Source organism: Chanodichthys erythropterus, chromosome 12 (assembly GCF_024489055.1).
Source record: "Chanodichthys erythropterus isolate Z2021 chromosome 12, ASM2448905v1, whole genome shotgun sequence".
Classification (NCBI taxonomy): domain Eukaryota; kingdom Metazoa; phylum Chordata; class Actinopteri; order Cypriniformes; family Xenocyprididae; genus Chanodichthys; species Chanodichthys erythropterus.
Window position 1 is genome coordinate 27968543 of NC_090232.1, and position 23709 is coordinate 27992251.

Genomic DNA, 23709 nt, shown 5'->3' on the forward strand with positions numbered 1-23709 from the left:
GGCCTTCTGCACATGAGACCCTTACAGTGGTGGCACAGGACCAAGGGGTTTTCCCTGAGGGGAAACCCTTTTCGCATGATCGAAGTCACGCAGCGATGCCTTCGTGCTCGGGTCATGTGGAAAAAGCCTTGATTCCTGTCCCAGGGACCCATGCTGCCGCCACGAGGAAGTTGCATGCCTACAAATGGAATTTGTTTTCTACCTGGTGTAGAAACAATAATACGGACCCTGTCCTTTCTTCTATTAGCTGTGTGCTAAAATTCCTCCAGGAAAAATTCTCGGAGGGCCTATCTCACTCAACCTTGAAGGTTTACATTGCAGCAATTTCAGCATAACATGCTCCTCTTGAGGGGAATATCTCGGTAGGTCGAGACCCCCTCGTCACATGCTTCCTCCGTGGCACATTGAGGTTGAGGCCTCCAGTGCGCACAAGGGTTCCGGCCTGGGACTTGGCCGTGGTCTTACAGGGGTTAGCTGAGGCTCCCTTTGAACCACTAGAGGAGGTTCCTGAGAGGTTCCTCACTCTTAAAACGATTCTTTTTTTTGGCTATCACTTCTCTGAAGCGGATAGGAGACTTACAAGCACTTTCTGTTGCTCCTTCTTTTCTTGAATTTGCTCCGGGAATGGTGAAAGCATTCCCGTATCCTAGACCGGGTTATGTCCCAAAGGTCCCTACCAATGTCCCAGGCCCCATTGTGCTTCAGGCCTTCTATCCTCCTCCATTTGAATCTGCGGATCAGGAAAAATTTAATCTGCTGTGCCCAGTAAGGGCTTTGGATGCTTATGTCCACAGAGCTGCCCTGTGGCGTAAGTCAGATCAATTGTTTGTCTGTTATTGGTCCCCTAAAAAAAGGCGGCCCAGCATCGAAGCAGAGAATGAGCAAGTGGGTGGTCGAGGCCATCTCACTTGCCTATGAAGCGGCCGGACAGCCTTCTCCTTTGAATGTTCGCGCCCATTCAACTAGGGGTATGGCGGCATCAAAAGCTTTGATGTCAGGAGTTTCCATGGGTGATATATGTGATGCAGCTGGATGGTCATACCAGCACACATTTATTAAGTATTATAACTTTGATATCGGCTCCACCCTAGGGTCCTCCGGGTTGTCAAGATAACTTTGACAAGTGTTTGAGCTACGGCTCAGTTGGGATTGCGTTCCCAATGCGTTGTCACGCAGCGTCGATAGTTCCCACGAAAGGGAACGTCTCGGGTTACAGATGTAACCCTGGTTCCCTGAGTAGGGAACGAGACGCTGCGTCTCTTGCCGTACCCCTGCACACTTGTGAGTGCTTGCTTCAGACTTATCCAGAAGCTACCGTGCTCTGCATCCAGGTGTGCTTTATAGTTTCCTGGTCCGTGACGTCACCCGTCTCTGACGTCTCGCTACGCGATTGGTTAGATACATGAGTGCTTCAGTGACGACATCACGCAGAAGGTTCCCAATGCGTTGTCACGCAGCGTCTCGTTCCCTACTCAGGGAACCAGGGTTACATCTGTAACCCGAGACGTTTTCAATCCACAAAAATCACCAACATTTACCTTTTACTTTAATAACAATAACTGTTACATTATAATATATGTTATGTTATATTTTGGCAGGGATGAGGTATATTTAATAGTGTAATTTATATTGAACAAAATGTATTTTTTTATTTGAATAAATAAAGTTACTTTTTAGCTTTGTAGTGAGGAACCATGCATGGTTTCAGTTTCCATGATCCACGTGATCCGTGTGTGTGTGTGTGTGTGTGTGTGTGTGTGTGTGTGTGTGTATGTACACTTTGTGTAGAATTATTAGGCAAGTTGATTTTCTAACCTTTTTTTTTTTTTCCAAGCACATTTTACTAATTCCAAACCACATAAATCTTAATAACTATTATTAATTATTATTTAACCATTTATAAGTGATTATTCAGGTGTGCATAATTATTAGGCAAATCTTTTACAGGCAAATGAGCCAAAGAAAAAGATTTTTATTTATCAGTCAAAAATTATTAAATGCTCATAAGAAAGATACAATACTTGAAATTGCAAAGTAAAGGCATGACCAATAGACAGCAAAACGCTCATTGTGTCAGCAGGGTCAGACAAAAACAGGTGGAGAAGGAAAGACACATGTTAACTGCAAAATAATTAAGAATTAATCAGGAAATCTTTAGGCTCCAGTGCCACTGTTTTCCAGAACTGCAACCTACCTGGATTCTCCAGAAGTGCAAGGTGTCAGAATTTCAGAGACTTAGGTTAGTTAAAGAATCCTAAAAAATGATCCCCACTTAATAAGAATCACAAGCTGAAGTTTTGTAAAATACATGAATACTGATTTGTTTTATAGGCTTTATAGACAGACAGATTGAGAGTGACTCTTGAAGGACCAGCACCACATCCTCTTCCAGAATCTGGCAGTTTTCAGGATAGGAGATGGACTAAAAATGAACTCCCACATCATACTACCACATTCTAGAAAACAAATTCTGTGCCCCGTGGTTCGGGTCCTGCTCTCGCTGAGGCGAACAGGAGACTGAGATCATGGGGATCTCAGATGGAGTTCGCTAAAGAGTTTGAGAGGTGTAATCTCTTGCTTCCTCCAGCAGTTGACGAGAGTGAGCTGCTGGAAGAAGATGTGTTGTCTCTTACATCTTCTGATCCAGCAGCCAATGCTCTGCTGGCATCAAGCCAGAATGAACAGGAGGAAATTCAGACAACTGAGCCTTCTCATCCACCCTGCGCTGTGTATGTATATTGGAGGTTATGAAATGCGCTACGGCCAGACTTGAGCTGCCGTCGAGGCACAAGAAGGAGGAAACCGCTTGCGGAAGATAGGACAAGTTTTTTTTTTTTTTTTTTTTTTTTTTTGTCTGGACATAACTGCCCAGCTCCTGTGAGACTTCCATTTCTTCTTGATCTCCATACTGAAATCGAGAAGGCATGGAAGAATCCATGGCCACTCCTCTTCTGGGGGTATTCTTAAGTCCTTTGCTCCCTGGAGCTCCTTTGAAAGGTTTCTCTGTGATTTCTTTGTCTATGAGTAGTTTTAGTGCACTGGACCTCCTCTCACTGGGGTAGTCGTTTTGCTGAGGTCTGAGTTGCGCTATTAGGCAATACTTTTGAGTTGCAGGATCTTATGGCCAGGCTGGATAACGATAGGACTTCCTGTAGCCTCTTACAAGCGAGGAAATATTAGGTTATAGGTTTCTTGTAAGCCTCCCTGATAGTCCTGCTTTAGTAGAGCTGTTAAGTACTCCCCTCTTTGAGGGTCTCTACATAGAGTACTCAGCTTCCCCAGAGAGATTTTATGCTCTGTAGGTTTTGGAGTTCTGTCTTTGGGATGAGCAGTGTCACTTCCCTTGCTTGGAGGGTCATTTTGTTGAGTCTTGCTCCCCAGGATGCCCATCTCAGGAATCCGATGTGTTGTGATTATTGCCTTCATTGGAGGCCTCTGGTATGAGGTTTAGAGATTCTCTTAAGCAGGCAGGTTGTAGGCTGACTAGATTAAGATGGAACGAAGTTGGCCTCCCTGGAGGGTTTAGGGGTTGATGTTAGATCCCCTTGAAAGTGACAGGTTAGGGAACCTTTTCATCCATGGCCATACTCCCTTAAAGGAATCTTTCTAGAATTATAATTCCAAGACATTGCACTCTGCCCAGGGTCAAGTTCTTCCATTTGGCCTTGAGATGTTGAATGGTGAGACTGTACTTCCTCATTGTGGCATGTAGCTTGGGCAGTGGCCGTAGGCAGTAATGTCACCAACATTGAATTAGTGGTGTGCACCTTTGGGGAATTCAACACTGGCAATCAGGACATTTGAGTTATTTTTCTTGTGCTTAGTCACAGCCAATATGGAATGCCTATATAGGGAATCCCTCAACATGGCGAAGTGGGCATTTGTGGGGAACAAATGTTATGCCTCATTTGTGGGGAACAAATTATGCCTCATTTCCACTGAGCGGTACGTTTCGGTTCGGTACAGTTCGGTACGGTTCGGAGCGGTACACCTTGATCAGGCTTGCGTTTCCACCGCAAACAGTACCCTTACTTGATAGGCGTGGTGTAGCCGGAAAATAGTAATCGACGTCATTCTCACGCGAAGAAGAAAACGATATAGTAAACAACAATGGAGGACATACTACAGCAGATCTTGTTCTTGCTTCTTGGCTTGAGGCTGTCTGTCACAAAAAGAAGACGAGTTTTGCATTCGGCGTTTCAGAATACCAAGATTGCAAAGTTCAGACGTCCATGCCGCAGCACCTACCAGCAAGCGGAGGAGAAACCCCGCATAATTTAAAAACTATTTTACTGAGTCATGAAATGTAGTTTTAAAAGTTTTTCAGGCGAGAATGTAGTTGTTTAAATCTCAAATCTGTGGTTAATTTATAAAGATAGCGCCTATTTGAAAATTTGATCTGACGTTGTCGGAGTTGTGAGATCCAGGCGATCACCGGGCGCTCGGTGCTCATGTACCCAGCCGAGAGCAGCTGTACCTCGGCTAGTCCTTCTGACATTCGCCGCTGGCTCTGATGTCTCTGTAATGGTTAAAAACAAGATATCATTCATCTTGTGTATAACGGGCAATCTTTGGTCTCATGAATTTATAAATTGTTCCCGGGCAAATCGTTTTGGCCGAGAGGAAAATGAAGTTTTATAACTTTATATATTTATTTAACTTTACCGTTGTAGTGCGCTGTACGCTTGACTGAATTGTTTGCTTGTCTTTATTTCTTATTGTAGCCTATAATAGCTTCTCATATTTTATTTATAATGGTTATTATTGATAATTAAAACTGACGTTTAACAAAAAGAGATGGTTGTTTTGTCTTATTTCATTTTATTATAGGCTACATACAGTGAAGATAATCAGAGTACATGCACATATTGCCTGAACCACACATTAATAGGTTTCATAATTTTTTTAATAAAAACGAAAAGAGGCAGGGTTGTGTTATATATTTTGTTTTATATAGCCTACATGAAGTGAAGATAATTAATACACGCATTGTCTGAACCACATTTGTGTGTGTTGTCATTCCCCTTGTAGCACGCGCAAGTGACGATTCTCTGTCAACCAATCAACGTTCTGCAGAGTGTAGCTCCACCCTTTTGGTACGGTACTGTTGTGCTTGGTACCCCAACGAAAGGGTCCCAAAAAAGTGGTACGGTACGGTTCGGAATTAGGGTACCATCCACAACTTTTGACAATGGAAACGGAAAAAAATGTGTACCGTACCGAACCGAACCGTACCGTACCGCTCAGTGGAAACGAGGCATTAGTGTCCTAAGACGCAGTGTGAATTCCCATTTGGAAGGGAATGTTTTGGGTTACAAATATAACCTTTGTTCCCTGAGAAGGGGGATGAGACACTGTGTCTCGTTGCCATGCTTTTGGGCTGCCTGCATTGTCCCTTCAGATGAAGAAGTGGATGACAGGTTCTCTAGGTGTCTTTTTTAAACCTCATGGTCACACTAGTAGTGACGTCAAAGGCTGTCGCCAGCCAATACAATTGGCGTGTTCTAACACATGTTTCAGACATCAGTCACACTGAGGTGTTCCCCAGCAGCATCCTAGGACGCAGTGTCTCATTCCCCCTCTCAGGGATCCAAGGTTACATTTGAAGAGTTCATTTGCAAAAACCGATAAACGCCATTTAAAAAAAAAATGAACTAAGTGCTGTGCATTATTCTCCATATATAGCACGTTCTGTACCCTAAATCCATTTTGTCAGAAGAGCCGGTTTTGCCCACTTTCAGGCATCGCAAGTTCACGTTTTACAGCAGAAGCCGACAAGCGCCCTTGTTTGTGTACAGACAGAAACCAATAAGTCCGTTTTAGCGAATCAGCGCGCAGTATTCAGGTCAGGTGACAAGGCTTCTAGTCACTTCAAAAAGACGCGCTAGCTGAGGGAAGTTTTATCAAAGCTCACTAAAAGTGATTGAGGATTTATGAATTCGACTCCTGTAAGTCCTTGTACACCATACACGACTTACATGCTGAAAAATTGGTTGTCCTTTTGCTTGTGTGTGTGTGTGTGCGCGCGCGCGCACGTGCGTGTGTGGATTAGTGCGTGTGCGTGTACTTGTGTGCCGATCTGTGTGTGTGTGTGTGTGTGTTTGAGAGAGAGAGAGAGCGTGAGCGTGTGTGTGTGTGTGTGTGTGTGCGCGCGCGTGGGTGGGTGGGTGGGTGTGTGTGTGTGTGCGCGCGCGTGTGTGGGTGGGTGAGTGTGTGTGTAGGTTTGTGTGCACATGTGTGTTTGAGAGTGTTTTAAATGCAATTACTTGGGTTTTGTTTAACTATGAAACATGAAATGTGGAGTTATCTGCTTTTGCTAAAAAACAAACTTTTAATATATATATAAAACATACTTTCAATGAATTTTATTTTTTAAATTTACCTGTATTTTTTAGAGTTATCATTACTTAATCAAAACAGCCCAACTGCAGTTTGATTGTTATTACTTGGAATGCACAATAAAAAAAAACATGATTTGTGAGAATTCATAAAAATGGAGTTATCTGTTTTTGCAAATAAACTCTTCATTTGTAACCTGAGATGTAAAAGGGTTTTACCAACAGTTTGAGGTTGCAATGAAGTTACAAGGTTTATTCATAGTACTTTACATCGGTTAAACATTTGCAAAATCCACAGACAGACATAAACAAAATGTTGACCAATAGATGATTTATGAAAAAAAAATAAAAAATAAAAATGTATATATATAGTTTCTGTATGTATATAGAGTTTCTGCCTGTTAACAACTAAATACAAAGTAGAATCAAGGGTTGTAGAGTATTGCAGAATATTTAAATGTTTACCTGTTAAAAATGTTTTTTACACATTTTACAGATGTCACTGTTGTTGTTTATGTAAGTGAATTTACATACTGTATACTCATATTAACCTATTCCCAACCCCTATCTGTGTAGAACTTGGCACAGCTATCACAGCTGTCCTTTGTTAGTCTGAAGCCATACAACGTTCACTTTTGTGGCTGGGAACACATAAAGATGTACCATAGCAGAGCTTTATATAATACAAGCCTCTTTAGGAGGGTGGTACAAAAGAAGTCATTACTCAGAAAGAACCATGTAAAAGGATCTGTGGTGTTTGCCAAAATTCATAACAGTGATGCAGTGGTGATGGGAAAGATTTAGAATCCAGGACAGAGCTGTTTAGCAAGAAGTCAAATAGATCTGTGTGGCGCAAACCTAACAATACACACTACATCTGCAATGAAATATGGCGGTGGAAGCATCATGCTGTAGGGCTACTTTTCATCAGCAGGAACAAAACATCTTATTACAAGAAGGAAAAATGGAAGGCACAATAAGGAGAAATATCATTCAATTTGATATAAAACTGAATCGTGGTAGTTCGTCTCTGAGCAGAACGATGAATCCAATACCATGTCACATAACCTAAATAAAATATCTAAATGAGGTGATTGACATATGCTAATACATTTGGGTACCAAAATACAGTTTTACTGCAGGATTTGTAATTTTGTAAAATCTTTCTGAACTGGTATCTCTACAGGAAAGCCACTCCCTCTCTTATTACTTGACATTTACTGTTAGGATCATCATTCACAGAGGAAAGGAGAGTGAAAATGCAGACTAGCAAGGTAGCTAATCATTGCGCATCCAACTGTATCATGCCAGCAGATCCTGTTTTTAAATTCAGCACAACATTTCACAAGTTTAATTTATTCATAATTTTAAAGCTAATAATACTAATAATAATACTAATAATAAATCCAATCAGCTGAAAAAGTGTAGCCTTTAGGCTGAGACTACTGTGATGCATTATTAAAATCATATTTTGTGCTAAAATATGGTTAATAATAAAGAAAAATAAATACATGACAGAAGAAGTGTATAATTATTTAGTATCTGTTCCAAAATCACCTCTTGGCAAAGTTATTACATATGTTGTTCTACAATCCAACCTCATAATCCCTCTGGTGCAGTGCTTATGACTCGGCATGGTGGGTGTGTTGTTCACACTCTAGTGATTTACATGCTACTTGCTTTTGTTTATACAGCTTGACATCCCACAATCCTCTGTTAACTGAAGAAACATTGGAACCTGTATGATCTCTCAGTGTGAGCCAATGTTAACACATTGCTGTATATGTAATGAGCCAAGGTCATTTACAGAAAGAACTGATGCTTATTTTGAATTTGATAAGTGTTTTTTTTCTTTTGTTTTATATTTTTGTGACATAGACACTTTATTCTTCGCCCTCATTTACAGACCAAAATGCTACACTAATCAGTATTGTTTTAATTTTATAATAGAAAAAAAAAAAAAAAATATATATATATATATATATATATATATATATATATATATATATATATATATATATATATATATTGTTTGTAATTATCTAAAAAATTAAAAATTAATTTAGAAAGCCCTAATGATTGATACCAAATGTGTTAGAATAATGGTTCTACCTGATTTATATAATAATTTAATATTTAAGCTGCTGTTTTAAAATCTGTTCCCCATTTATCCTCTTTACTTTTCCCCTGTTGTTGACAGTAGGAGCCAACACAGTCAAAGGCGATGATTTCACCAATAATGAGGGTGGCGAAAATAAAGGTATTTTTTCCCATCTTTTTCCCCATTTTTTTAAAATAAAAAAAGATTCCAGCCTGAATCTTGCATGAAAGCATTTTTTTTTTTTTTTTTTTTCCTGTATTGAATTCTAATTTAATTTTGTTCTTAACTTTTTTGGCCATTGAAGCGCACCATCATAAAGCCCTTTGACCCCTTTTTGACACCTCTTTCCTCTTTGGAGATCCCTAGCACAGAGCTGAAGGGCTTTGTGAAAAGGCTAAAGTTTGCCTGTGCAGAAAATTCAATAACAACCATAAAATAACACTTGTTCTCACATAGACATTACCTTCTCCCAGTGCTGCAAAGTGAAAGACGGTTGACGAAAGTCTGCATGCTTTTTTTCTTCTTCTCCGCAAAGAAATTATTAAACAGTCATGTTTCCCTCCTTTTTCTCAGTTTTGCTATTGTTTTTCTTTCATTGCCCGGTGAAGCATGAGCACTAACCTGTGTTGTTTTGACAGTGGAAATCTGTTCATTTGTAACTCCTGTCAGATGCTGGGTTGAAGAAACTCTTCTTACTGTAATATTAATGGCATGCTCTTTTGCATCCCATTAGACTTGGACAAATAGCACTTTGTAAGACATGATTCATTATAAGGTGCTGAGAAAGGGTAGAGCAGTGTGAATGAAAGCAGTGAAGTATGTTGTATATGTCTCAAAGCAACATAGAACATATGGTAATTTAATTGATCTATATTGGGCACAGGATGTGGTGTTGACTTCAGTTTGCTCTTGACACATCTGATAAATTGCTGCAGTGGATCTCACTGTGGTTTGTGGCTGGCGAGGAGAGTCAGCTGTCATGATCTCTGAGTGATGTGTGTGATCATTGATTGCTGCTGTCCAGACAATGTTGTTCTTTTTGATTGCCCTCTGATACCTGTATCAGTATGGAAGAGAGCAAACATGTGTCTGTAGCTAGCTGGGGAAATACTACACAATTTTTTTTTTCAAAGATCTTATTTTTGCTCTTTTTCCATGTTCAGTAGGGGAATGATCTGAATACTATTGCTTACACATTTTGTTGAAATAGCTGTTACTCTTCCTGTGAACTGTGCAATCACATTATGTTAACAGCATAATCTAAGTGACAGTTTTGAGATATATTTTTCACAGGCCCTCAAAATAGGATAATAGGGTTCCACAGAAAATAAAATTATAAAATGTACTTTTTGTGCTGTGAAAGTTAAAAGTTACCTCAATGGAAAAGTTCACCCACAAATGAAATTTCTGTCATAATTGTGATATTTCTCAAAATATCTTTTTATACAGGTTTGGAATAACATAAGTTTGAGTAAATGAATGATCAAACTTCAGGAATGAACAATCCTTTTAACTCAGTTTTCTAAAGATCATAATGTAGTCATGTGTTGTATAGCTTAAACGTGTTACAATGTTTCTTTTTTTTTTTAGGGAATGATGCTAACTTTTATCTAATGCTGTCCTCGACTAAAGATTTTTCTGGTTGACTAGTCGTTCATTTTAAGTGATACTCAACTAATAAAGAGCCTTTAATGCCTACATAGCCTAATCAGCGCTCAAGCACATGCATAAAGCTTACCACAGAACACCGACAGACTTTTCATTGACTAACGGTTAGTCGACTGTTAGGGGGCAGCCCTACTTTTATCTGAATGCATTATCCTAAAATATAATAACTGACTATATATAAAAAATAAAAAAAAAACATAAATATGTAACCGTGGGCCACTGACAGATTCTGAGTGTTTAGCTAATAAAAAGCACTTTTATTATTCAAGCTTGTTTCCGCCTCTGAATAAAAAAAGAAATATATATATAAAAAGGTGATTAATTTTTATCTTACATTTTTTTCCAAGTTAAAAAGTCAGAACTGCGAGATATAAACTCGCAATTGCGAGTTATAATGTCCAAATTGCGAGATATAATCTTAGAATTGTGATTTAAGTCCGAATTGTGTGATATAAAGTTGCAATCTTGCAATTCTGACTTTTTTTTTCTCAGAATTACTAGTTTATATCTTATATCAATTGTGAGAAAAAAAGTCAGAATTGTGATATCTCTATATCTGTAACGAGGCAGACCCATTTGCAGCTTTTAATAAGAAAGTCGTAGTAGTACAGGCAGGGGTCAGATACCAGCAAAGACAGTGTCAGAGGCAGGGCAAACTCAGAGTCAGTAACCAGGCAAACAATCAGGGCGGGCGGCAGGCAAGACAGGGTAAACTGTAACAGGCAGAGATATCAGTAGGTAGGCGGCAGGCAGTAAACAGGGGTAGTAGGCAGTCCAAGATCAAACACAGAATATCAAACACAAGGAATAACGCTCAGTAATGCAGGTGGCTGATAACCCAGGATGCATTTAAAGGGCGTGAGTCCAGTGGATGGCTTAAGCAGCGAGTTCTGGGCGTATTCGGCCCAGAACAAATACCGACTCCAGTCGGACTGGTTCTGATGGCAGTAGGAGCGGAGATGGCGTATGAGCTCTTGATTCATCCTCTCAGCCTGGCCATTGGCCTCTGGGTGGTATCCGGAAGTCAGACTGACGGTTATGTTGAGTCTCTGGAAGAAGGCGGACCACAGACGTGAGGTAAACTGGGGGCCTTTGTCGGAGACAATGTCTTTGGGTAGACCATAGAAGCGAAACACGTAGTTACAGAGGTGTTCCGCTGTCTCAAGGGCGGTTGGGAGCTTGGGCAGAGGGATAAACCGCCAGGCTCTGGAGAACCGATCCACCACAGTGAGTATGGTGGTGATTCCCTGGGAATTGGGTAGATCTGTGATGAAATCTAGGGCTATGTGGGACCATGGACGTTGTGGTATAGGCAACAGTTGAAGAAGTCCGGCAGGGAGTTGACGGGGTGATTTCGTAGTTTGACAGATGGTACAGTTATGAATGAAGGTGATGACATCAGCCTGTAGCGTAGACCACCAGAACCGGTTGTTGATAAGCTGAGTAGTGGCCGCAATGCCTGGATGCCCGGAGCTGGGATGTATCATTTGCAGTACTCTAGTATGAAGAGAGGCTGGCACATAAGTGCGTTCGGCAGGGCAATCAGCAGGTGGTGTTTCTGCTTGGTGAGCGTGGGTGATCTCGGTCATTATGTCCCACTGGATGGGCGCGAGGATCATGGATGAGGGGAGAACGGGGTCGTTGGTGGGCGGAGTGGTAGTAAACTCAAACTGGCGTGAAAGTGCATCGGCTTTTGTATTCTTGGAGCCAGGTCGATAGGTGACAGTGAACAGGAAGTGTGTGAAGAACAAGGCCCACCTGGCCTGACGATGGTTAAGATGTTTGGCTGAGCATAAGTATTCCAGATTTTGGTAGTCGGTTAGTACCGTGAATGGGTGTTTACTCCCCTCCAGCCAATGCCGCCATTTTTCTAAAGCGACCTTAATAGCCAAAAGTTGCCCACATCATAATTTCGTTCCGGTGGGGTCAGCTTACGTGAGTAATATGCGCAAGGGAATAGTTTGGGGGGATTGCCGCTGAGACAGGATCGCTCCTATACCCGTGTTGGAGGCATCAACCTCCACAATGAATTCAAGCTCTGGGTCAGGGTGATGAAGGATGCGAGCAGACATGAACAACAGCTTCTGTCTCTGAAAAGCCTCTGTAGAAGTGGTTGACCAGACCAGTTTAGAGTTTCCCTTTCTGAGCATGGATGTGAGCGGAGCAGCGACCATACTGAAATTTCGGATGAAACGCCGGTAGAAGTTGGCAAATCCCAGGAAGCATTGCAACTCCTTGATGGTAGTTGGTTGCGGCCAACTCACTACTGCCTGGACCTGGTCATCCATAGCGACCCCCTCAGCACTGATGACGTATCCCAGGAAAGAGGTTGAGGTTTGATGAAACTCGCATTTCTCTAGCTTAGCGTAGAGCTGGTGTTCTATGAGTCTCTGGAGGACTGCCCGGACCTGCTGGACATGGTTAGCGAAAGTGTCGGAGTAGATGAGAATATCGTCAATGTATACGATGACCCACTTGTTGAGCATGTCACGGAACACATCATTTATAAAAGCTCGGAAGATGGAGGGACTATTGACCAGGCCGAACGGCATGACCCGATATTCGTAGTGCCCGGTGGTGGTGGAGAAGGCCGTCTTCCATTCATCACCCTCCCGGATGCGAATGAGATTATATGCGCTTCGAAGATCAAGTTTGGTGAAGTAGCGGGCAGACCGGAGCTGTTCTAGGGCTACAGGAACCAATGGTTATGGATAGCGGAATTTCACAGTGATCTCGTTCAGTCCACCATAATCTATGCAAGGTCTCAATCCACGATCCTTTTTTTTGACGAAGAAGAAGCCCGCTGAAGCTGGAGATGTAAATGGTTGTATAAAGCTCTTGACCAGCTCCTCCTCAATGTAGCGCTGCATAGCCTCTGACTCGGGTTGCAAAAGTGGAAATATGCGGCCCTTGGGTGGTGTAGACCCCGGGATGAGGTCGATGGCACAGTCACTGGGGCGGTGTGGTGGTAGTTGGGCCGCTTGAACCTTGCTGAAGGCCTCGGAGAGATCTTTATATTAGTTGGGGAGCTGGTCGCTAGACAATGTGATTCCTGGAGTGTTAGGACGTTGTGGAGACTGGATACAGATCTGACGACAGTGATCAGACCAGTGAGTTATCTGATTTTCTGCCCAAGAGATTTGTGGATTGTGTTGGCGTAACCATGGTAATCCAAGGATGACGGGGCTTTGAGGTGAGTCAATGATGTAGAAACGCAAAGTCTCCTTATGTAATGATCCTATCTGGAGTGAAACATAGTCAGTAGTGTAGTTGATCTGTCCAGCCCGTCTGTCTAGCGCTACCACTGATAACACAGAGTCACAGGGGATTAGAGTATGTTCTGAGATTTCGCAAAGTTCAGATCCATAAAATTTCCAGCCGCCCTGGAGTCAATCATAGCATGAGTGTGCATAGTTTCATCCTTATATGACAATTCAGCTGGTATTTCAATAGTGGAGGAAATAGGAATGTGTCTCACCATCGAGGGATTTCAGCTGGGCGGACGAACGAGACACGAGGCTCTCATGTGGCCAGCCTGGCCACAGTACAAACATGGCCGCTGCTGGATGTGCCTCTCTTGTTCCTCCTGGGACAGACGAGTGGAGCCGATCTGCATGGGCTCAGTTTCTGGGGTTACCGGTGGAAGCACAGGCATGGGCGGAGAATTCCTGGTTGGGCGGCGTGATCTGATCAAATTGTTGATGCGGATCGCTAGATCAATGAAGCTGTTCATCGAGCGACCCTCATCGCAACACGCTAGCTCGGACTGGAGCTTGGTGTTTAACCCCTTACGGAACAACAGCTTGAGTGTGTCCTCTACCCAGGAAGTTTGAGCGGCGAGCGTGCTGAATGTGAGAGCATAGTCCGCTGCAGTCTGTTTCCCTTGGCGGAGCGCCAGCAGCAACTCACCGGCCTCTTTGCCCCCCTCAGCGTGCTCAAAGATCTTGCGATATCGCTGCAGGAACTCATCCAATGAGGTAAACGCGGTTTGTCCATTATTCCATACTGTGGTTGCCCACTCCAATGCTTTCCCCGTAAGCAATGAACAAACAAAGGCGATGCAACTCGCATCAGTGGGGTATAGAGCTGGTTGCTGCGAGATGAACAGCGAGCATTGTAACAGGAAACCCTTGCATCTCGCTGGTGATCCATCGTATTTCTCGGGGAAGGCGAGGCGTGGGTTGATTGTTGTGGGTGCGGGTTTGGTGGCGGGGCTGCTGGCGGGCTAGCATCAGTGGGAGTGAGTCGCTTGCTTTGCAGCGTTTTGACCAGTTCCTCCGTGATTGAGGTTAGACGGGTAAGCTGTTTCTGGTGGATGGCTAGAACACTTGCCTGGGTCGATAGCTCGGTCGACATGCGTTGTAAAGCCGTTGGATCGGGGTCAGGCGAAGTCTTCTGTAACAAGGCAGACTCAGAGAGATCCATTTGTAGCTTTTAATAAGAAAGTTGTAGTAGTACAGGCAGGGGTCAGATACCAGCAAAGACAGTGTCAGAGGCAGGGCAAACTCAGAGTCGGTAACCAGGCAAACAATCAGAGCAGGCGGCAGGCAAGACAGGGTAAACGGTAACAGGCAGAGATATCAGTAGGCAGGCGGCAGGCAGTAAACAGGGGTAGTAGGCAGTCCAAGATCAAACACAGAATATCAAACACAAGGAATAACGTTCAGTAATGCAGCCGTGGCAACCAAGACTTCACAAAGCATGGTGGGGCATGAAGGTCTTTTTTTTTTTTTGAAATTATCTTTTTATTAGGAAAGGCAAATTTCCATCACATACATTAGTTACAACTTTAGTTATTTAAGTACATAGATGGAGATGAATACAGATATTTTAGATGAGATTGTCCATATTGCCTTTCTGATATTTTCTTTTACGGACCACTACTTATTTCAGTTGGGAACCTTAACAAAGCAGAACAGAACCAGGATGCGCACCATTTCAAGTAATTAAAACATCACATAAAAAGAGGGTAGGTCTACACAGAGCACAAATACAGTCAAATGAAATCAGATCTAATTGGTTTTACATACTCAGTCCATTTAGTCCAAATCTTATAGAATTTTTCTTTTTCAACTTTGAGGGAAAAGGATATCTTTTCCATAACATAAATTTCATAGACAATTTCAATCCATTCCTCAATGGTGGGTGGATCTACTTTTAACCATTTCCTCGTAACAGATTTCTTACTGGCTGCCAATAGTATCACAAGCAGTTTTTTATCGTTAATGTTCCATGTTTCCAACCCTAGATTACCCAAATACACAGTTTCACATTTAAATGGAATGTTTACATTAAATACATTGTTTATGTGTTTATGGATCTCTTCCCAGTAAGGTCTTATTATCTGGCAGTCCCAAAAAATATGGAAGTGATTGGCTCCGTTAGATCCACAAAGTCTCCAACAGGCATCTCCGCTGCCTTGGTATCGTTTCTGAGTGGGTGTAATAAAAAATCTTGCAATATTTTTCCAGCAGAATTCCCGCCATGTGTGTGACCCGGTTGATAACCATTGTAACTGGCATATTTTCCCCCAGCTCTCCTGTGTGATCTTCACATTTATTTCTTTTTCCCATTTCTTCTTTATGTATTCTGTATTTTCTTGTTTAGATAATTGTATAGCATTATATAATTTGGAGATAATTTTGTTGCTTGGTCTGGGTTTAGTTAGTGATAAAAATACTTCCAGGAACCCTGACTCACTAGTTCCTAACACCCCTTTAATATTTTTGTTAAAATATTGTCTTACTTGCAGGTATCTAAAAAAATCATCTTTTCCCAGTCCATAATCTTTCTGTAGGGTTTCAAAACTCTGGAATGCCCCTTTGTGAATAAATGAATGATAAGTAGTTAAACCTTTTAAGATCCATATCTTAAACCTGCCATCGATTCTGTTTGGTGCAAAGTCTGAATCATAGGCACACCATCTCATAATTTTAGATGCTTCTCCTAATCTACAAATTTTAACTAATGCCTGCCAGGACTTCAGAAAGCTGCCTGTTATAGAATCATCTGGGATGGCCTGTTCTTCTAGTAATTTGTTGTCACTTAGTAAAGCCGTTATTGGGATTCCGTTTAACATTGTACTTTCTATTTCTTTCCATGTTGCAGTGTATGTTGGTGAGCACAGGCAGACTAAGGGTCTCAGTTGGGCTGCATGATAATATTCTTGTAGGCAAGGAAGGCCCAATCCACCCTTCTCTTTTCTTAATTGCAGTGTCTTAAATTTAATTCTGGCTCTTTTCCCTTGCCACAAATACCTTGCTATTAATCTGTCCCATTCTAAGAACTGCTTAGATGGTATTTTGGTTGGCAGACATTGAAAAAGGTATAGCATCCGTGGAAGAATATTCATTCTGATTGATTCTATGCGGGAACTTAAACTCAAAAAGGGAATAACATTCCATCTGTGAATATCAGATTTTATCTTTGAATTTAATGGGCCATAATTGATTTCGTACAATCTTGAGAAGTCCCTAGGTAATACAACACCCAAATATTTAATAGATTCAGCATCCCATTTCCAATTGTACATGGTCTTAATCGAGGCTGGTGGATCATAGTTAAATTTTAATATTTGAGTTTTGTTAATATTAATTTTATAACCTGAAATGGAACCAAATTCTTCTAGTAATTTCATCAATTTTGGGAGTGTCTGAGTAGGTTGTGTTATACTTATCAATAAATCGTCAGCAAATAGGGCCAGTTTTTGCTCCCCAGATTTCATTGTTACCCCCTTTATATCCGACCTTTGCCTAATCAGTTGACTCATGGGTTCTATAAACAGGGCAAAGAGGAGCGGCGACGCACAACACCCTTGTCTCGTTCCTCTCTCCAGAATAAATGAATTGGTTAGATCTCCATTGATTTTGATTCTAGCCGTTGGTTTATTGTATAAAGCTGCAAATGTATCAATTATAGTCATATGGAAGCCAAATTTTGAAAGTACTTTATATAAAAATGACCACCTCACAGAGTCGAACGCTTTCTCTGCGTCTAAACTTAATATCAGTGTTTCCAGTTTTTGTTGTGTGATTTGTCTCATAACGTGCAGTGTTTTCCTGATGTTATCTTGGGTCTGTCTTTGTCTGACAAAGCCAGTCTGGTCCTTGTGTATTAATACTGGTAATATCAGTTCTATTCTTTTAGATAATATGGAGGTGAATAATTTATAATCATTATTTAAAAGACTTACAGGACGGTAGTTCCCACAATCCAATTTGTCTTTCCCCTCTTTAGGTATGACCGAGATCATTGCCTCCCTCCAAGAGGGGGGGATATTTTTATTTTCCAAAACCCAATTGAATGTTTTTAATAATGTTGGAATTAGTTGATCTTGCATTGCTTTGTACCATTCTGTGGGAAAACCGTCGGTCCCTGGAGACTTCCCCCCTTTCATTTTCCTGATTGCTAATTGAATTTCTTCTTTTGTTATTTTAGATATTAATTTTCCATTTTGTTCATCAGTGATCTGTGGGAGATTAATCTGGGCCAGAAAGGCATCGATTTGATTGTCATTGTTTTCCTGTGGCTGGGAATATAATGTTTTATAGTAATTTAGGAAGCATTGCTGGATTTTTTCCAGACTGGTTTCTATTTCATTTGTTGCAAAGTTTCTTATTTTGTGTATAGTTCTATCTGCTTGTTGTTTTCTTAACTTATATGATAGAAGTTTGAGTGATTTTCCACCTACCTCATAGTATTGTTGTCTTGTGAAAAGGAGCTTTTTTTGAATTTCCTGCGTGTTTATTTCATCTATTTCTTTTTTTAATTTTTTAATCTTATGTTTGTTGTCATCTTTGAGAGACTTTGCATGTTCTTTCTGTAGTCTCTTTAAATCTTCTTCCAATTTTTGGAGTTTTATTCCCTTCATTTTCTTCTCATATGAGGATATGGCTATTATTTTGCCCCTAATCACCGCTTTTAATGCATCCCAGAGAATAGGTGGAGTCACTTCTTCATTATCATTATTATCTAAGTACAACTGGATTTCGCTTTTCAATTTAGCTTTAGTAACTGGGTTATTCAGAATGTTTGAATTCAGTCTCCAAAGAGTGGATTTCTTCTTATTATTCAGGTAGACTGACATATAAATGGGACTATGGTCTGAAATAGTGCTAACTTTTATTTCACAATTATCCACCCTACAAAGATCTCCTTTAAGCATAAAAAAGTAATCTATGCGCGAGTAGACATTATGAGCGGGTGAGTAGTGCGAGTAATCTCGGCTCGTCGGGTTCATCTCTCGCCACACGTCCACGATACCCACTTCACACAACCAAGTATTTAATCTTCTACTAATGTTTTTGGCGCCAGATTTCCCGTTTGATGAGTCAATTTTCGGATTTAATCGGATATTAAAATCCCCGCCACATATTAGAATCCCTTGACTTTTTGTTGTCATTAGATCAATTATATGTTTATAAAAGGACCAGTCACTGCCCGGAGGAACATACACGTTAAGGAGACTCATCACAATTCCTTCTATTTTGCCCGTAACCATCACAAATCTGCCTTCGTTATCCTTATGCTCTGATATGTGTTCATAATTTACAGCACCGGATATCAGAGTCGCCACTCCTCTCCTCTTTCCCGATCCATGGGAAGAAAAGTAAACATGTTTAAATCCTGATTTATTCAATTTGGCATGTTCAGAGTCGTTAAGATGTGATTCCTGCAAAAAAGCTATCTGAATTCTATCTTTCTTTAATTTTGATAAGATTTTCCCCCTCTTAACCGGATTGAGTACTCCATTTATATTAAATGATGCTATCTTTAAAGACCTATTCTGCATCTATGTGATTCCCCCTTCATCCCGCTCAGAAACCTGGTGCGCTTTCCCCTCCCTGCAAGAACCAGCAGGGAATGAACAACTAACATAGTAATAAACATAAAACTGAACTCAATTTGTCCGTGTGACTTCCTATGTAGGGGTCTGTCAACCTGACCCTTTTGAGCCTCCCAAGGTGGCTCGAAGGGAAAAATCCCCCTCTTCAATCCGGAGGGAGAGGCCCTTACCTGCAACAGTCGCATAGTAAAATAAAAAATAAAAAAAAATAAAGGGCGGGGAATTCAAAGGTGAAAAGTGAGTCCCGAACGAACCAGTCGATCCTATCATGGAATTCCACCCTTAATTACAGTACAGTTCAAAAGATTTCACAACTGATTCCGCCGTCCTCGAGCTTTGGGTTAAATCCTTTAGGTCCCGGAGGGAGCCGGTGATGGTCTTCTGAAGGTTCGAAGCTTCTCCCTGTAGCATGCTTCCCGCCCGGCTTTGAGTGTGTCCTTCCTCGCTCGTCTGTCCACTCTTGTCCATGATAACCGCTGCACCTGCTCCAAAAGCGTTTCCGGAGGTCTGGTGATTGTCACAGTGTAACCTCTTCTCCGCAGGTCCTCTGATGCCTCCTCTATAGTATCATAGGTTTTGGTTCCGTCATCGTGTCTCACGCGCAGCCTGGCTGGGAAGAGGGTCTGGAATGGAACTTTTTTTCTTTCAGCACTTTGCGGATTTCAGAATATTCTCTTCGTTTTTTGAGTATCAAAGGTGGATAGTCGTGGTCCAGGTTTATGGGGTTTTCTTGCCAGGTAAACCCCTTCTTCTGCCATGCCTTACGGAGTATTGTCTCTTTTGTTTTGAAACTCAAAAATTTAATGATGATGGAGCGCGGCGGCGCCTCCACCGGCGGCTTCGGTCCCACCGACCGATGAGCTCTTTCAATCTGCAGGTCGGGCATGTCCTCTGTTAACTCGAGACCCCCATGTAGTAAATTTTCCACAAACGAAACCATCGTTGTTGAATCCTTCTCGGCTTCCTCCGGCACCCCGTAAATTCTTATGTTATCGCGTCTGGAGCGACTTTCCAGATCCAGCAGCTTGTCCTCCATTTTAGTGTGCAGCTTTAGCATAGCCGTGATAACTTCCTCTGTGTTTTGGATCCTCTCTTCTGCTTTCTCAATTCGCCCTTCTGCCTCGTCCAGTCTGGCATTCACCTTCACAATTTCTTCTTTTATTGTCTCTAATTGTTCTTTATTTTCTTGGCGAAACTCTCTTAGTTCTCGCAGAATCAACTCCAAATCAGCCATTTCTCCACGTTTTTTGCTAGCTTAAACCTATTAGCTGCTAATGTTGCTGCGCCCCGTCTTTCTCACTCCCTGTCTTCGGACGGTTTTTGATTGCTCTAAGTGGTATGGCTCATGCCCCCTTATCTATGTTTCTTATGAAATTATTTATTTGACTTGTATGGGGGAATTTATCTCATTTCTCTGGTTCTACCGGGAGCTCTCTCGCTATGCGGCCATTCTGACGATGTTCCAACCGGAAGTCTTTCGGCATGAAGGTCTTTTATAGTCCGGGAAATGAGGATCAGGTGAGAGTGCAATCAGTACAGATACGGGGTGTGGGAAATGTAGTCCAGGAACAGTTAGTACTCAGGTGAGGGCGCCCTCAGGTGGCGATCGGAGGGAGCCACAGAGGCCGAGTTTGTGACAATATCTCACACTTCTGACTTTAATTCTTTTAATTTTTATATCCTGCAGTTCTGACTTTATAACTCAAAACTGCAAATTTATATTTGGAGATGTAAACTCACAATTGCAAGAAAAAAGTTACAATTATATTTTAAATTGTTTTAATTTGTGGTGGAAACAAACTTCTATACTTTGAGGTGTTTTCTACCTGCCAGTCATTTGTGCTACTTTTCTCCTGACCACACGGTGGTGCAATGGTATTGGGTGGGGTTGTGAAAGAAGGTGCTTGTCTAATTCACCCTTCACCGAGAGTTTGATTGACAGGCGATCTGACCAATCATAACTCTGAATCCTCCTTTTTGTACTACAGACAAACCAAACAGAGTTAGTAGATTAACGTCAGTCGACTCATACTGTTTATTGTTTATTGGTGTTTTTCCATGGTTGAAACAACATACCTTCTGATGTTCATTCAAGTTTATCTTGTGTTGTAACTAGTGGGAAGAGATGATTGATTTATGTGCCTCTTCAACTGAGGCGCTACAGCGATCTGTCACGACACATTAACGTCACAAAATGGTATCTATTGTTTATGTTTCTTTAAAAATGACACAATTTGAAAGTTGAGACTTTGTTTCATATCAAAAGTAACCTGCTCTGTCTTGTTTGTCTTCGCGTTGTCAGTGTCCCCTTTGCTCCGCAATGCATTTTTCACTGCCTGAGAACATGTGTGGCATGAGAGTGCCCATGGCTTGTCGGACATAGCAACAGTAACTAAAGGGGGCTGGTCTTTGTGAACACTCAGTTAAGTGTAATTTAAAAGATAGCTTACAGCACATTTAATATAACCTAAAAAAATGCATTTAGAAAAAAAAAAAAAAAGTTTCTCATCTGCTGACAAATAATGAACTGGTAATTAAAGAAAAATGTATAATAAAAATATCAGCTATATTATAAATAGCCTTAGACTTTAGACTGGGTGATCCAGATGGAATATTGACATACGCCTAGATAATCTCTGCATTTTAAAATCAGGATACTTTAAAAAAGTCTTGAGTCTTGTAAGTACCTCCACCAAACGCTTCTTGTGCTGAAGAGACGAAGATGGTGTTTTCAGAAGGGCAGGATCGATGCTCTCTGTCTGTGTGAACATCTGCAGTGGCGATGAATTACTCTTCCTGGCTCCCTTGAGATTGTACCTATGCCATAAGACTCCCCTGCAAAATCACCCTACAGCAATGCACCAGCCTCCGCAATTTCCTGCCACCTTTAAAACTCACCCAGAAAGACTCTTTAAATGCATAGAAATGAAAGAGAAAGCTAGTCTGTCTCTCTGTAGTTCCGTTAAAAGGATGATGCTCTTTAGACTGTCTGTACAGAGGGAAAAAAAAAAGAATCTTTCGTTTGAAAATGAATGAGTGAAAGAATATCACTTGTCAACCATGCCTTAATTGGTTAACATGGGTTCTGAATGGAGGGCCTACGGCTTTACTTTAAACAGCTTTATTAAAGGTTGATGTTGAAAGCTTACATTTGAGACCCTGTAGCAGTACATGAATATCAAATACGTTACATGTCCAGAAGCCACAGTTGACTTCAGCTTGATGTGAGGCCAATAATCGGCATACAATTGCCTTTAATGATATATTACAGCAATGTTTTTGCTTGCGTGCCATTGTACTGCTGTGCATTACAAATCTGTGTTACAGCTGAACAGACTAACTGAACAGCTCAGCATTGTACAGACTGCATGGCCATTAACAGCCATCTTTCCCTACTAACACTCGAATAGATTATCCAGAAATAAAGATTCTGTCATTATTTTCTTACCTTTCGAAACCTGTATGACTTTGTTTCTTCATTTTTTAAAATGTTAAGAAAGTAATGTGTGAATATATTTATATTTTTATTTATATTTATATAGATTATATTTATATTTTATGTATGTATGTATATGTATATACAGTCAAACCAAAAATTATTCAGACATTTTTGTTATATTTTTGATGTGTATATATATATATTTACTAGTGGGTGCAGTAAACTAAAGTAAACTGTGACATATTATACCCAAAAATTCTTCATACAGTGGACTACCAGTACAATTGATTTAAATTTGGAACCAAAAATTATTCAGACACTTTGACCTGACCATATATATATAGTGATTTTATGTAGCCTGAAAGCTCTGTAGAAGCTTTGTGGAAAAGAGGGGATAGAACAAACAGTATCTCCTTGTGTGTTGCACAGAAGTCAGACGGGTTTAGGAAGACATGAGGGCGAGTAAATGCTGACAGAATTTTCATTTTTGGGTGAACTATTTCTTTAATAAGAACTGTTGAGTCTAATGAAGAATTCAGCTCTTTCTCTCTCTCTTTCTTGCTCTGTATGAAGATGAGTAATGTGTGCAGTGCCGTGCAGCACATGAGGGAATATATTATCCTCCTCGGCCTGTCCTGGCAATGATGAATGTCCAGGGTGTGTGCACTGCAGAGTCACCCCCACTCACTCTCTCCTTTCGTTCCTTCCTCCCTCGCCTTTTTCTCTATCTCTCTGACACTATTGCTCTCTCTCTATCTTTCCGTTTTATTTTATTTCTGTCTTTCATGTTCTCTCATCCTCTTTACCTACCTCTCCTATCCAGTTCCATGGATAAAACAAGAAAGGGAACTTTTATAATGTCTAAGGTGTGAAATTCTGGCCAGGATGGTGTCAGAGTGCATGCCTAAAGGGCCGATCACATAGGAAATGTTCTTGCATTTACTGGGGCTGTTCTTCTATGTAAACATAGAAGCATGGCCGTGCACAGACATTTTGGGGGGCAGGTGCTCCTCTTATAATTTATTTATAAAAAGTAAAGTTACATATTGTTGATTGTCTTTTAATTAATTACACAATTTAACACTATACACTGTTATACCAATTAATTGAAATCAGTATAAAAAAATCCATCTTAACATTTATTAAAATCCATTTACACTGCAATTGCCTATGGGATGAATACTATTAATTGTTTTTTTGGCCTAATGGTTTGAGAGTCGGACTTGTACCCTGAAGGCTGTGGGTTCGATTGTCAGTACCAGCAAGAATTGTCAGTGGGGGGAGTGAACGTACAGCACTCTCTTCCATCCTCAATGCC

The 23709-nt window shown here is 41.1% G+C and overlaps 1 protein-coding gene across 2 annotated transcripts in view; it reads left to right on the forward strand.

The window, feature by feature from the left end:
• nlgn4xa (neuroligin 4 X-linked a) overlaps positions 1-23709 on the forward strand; it is a 126371-nt gene that overhangs the window by 18819 nt on the left and 83843 nt on the right. The window contains exon 2 of one of the 2 annotated variants that reach the window (XM_067402891.1): positions 8539-8598. In XM_067402891.1, the coding sequence (XP_067258992.1) occupies positions 8539-8598 (60 nt within the window). The remainder of the gene's footprint in view (positions 1-8538; positions 8599-23709) is intronic. The other variant, XM_067402892.1, reaches the window with a different exon arrangement.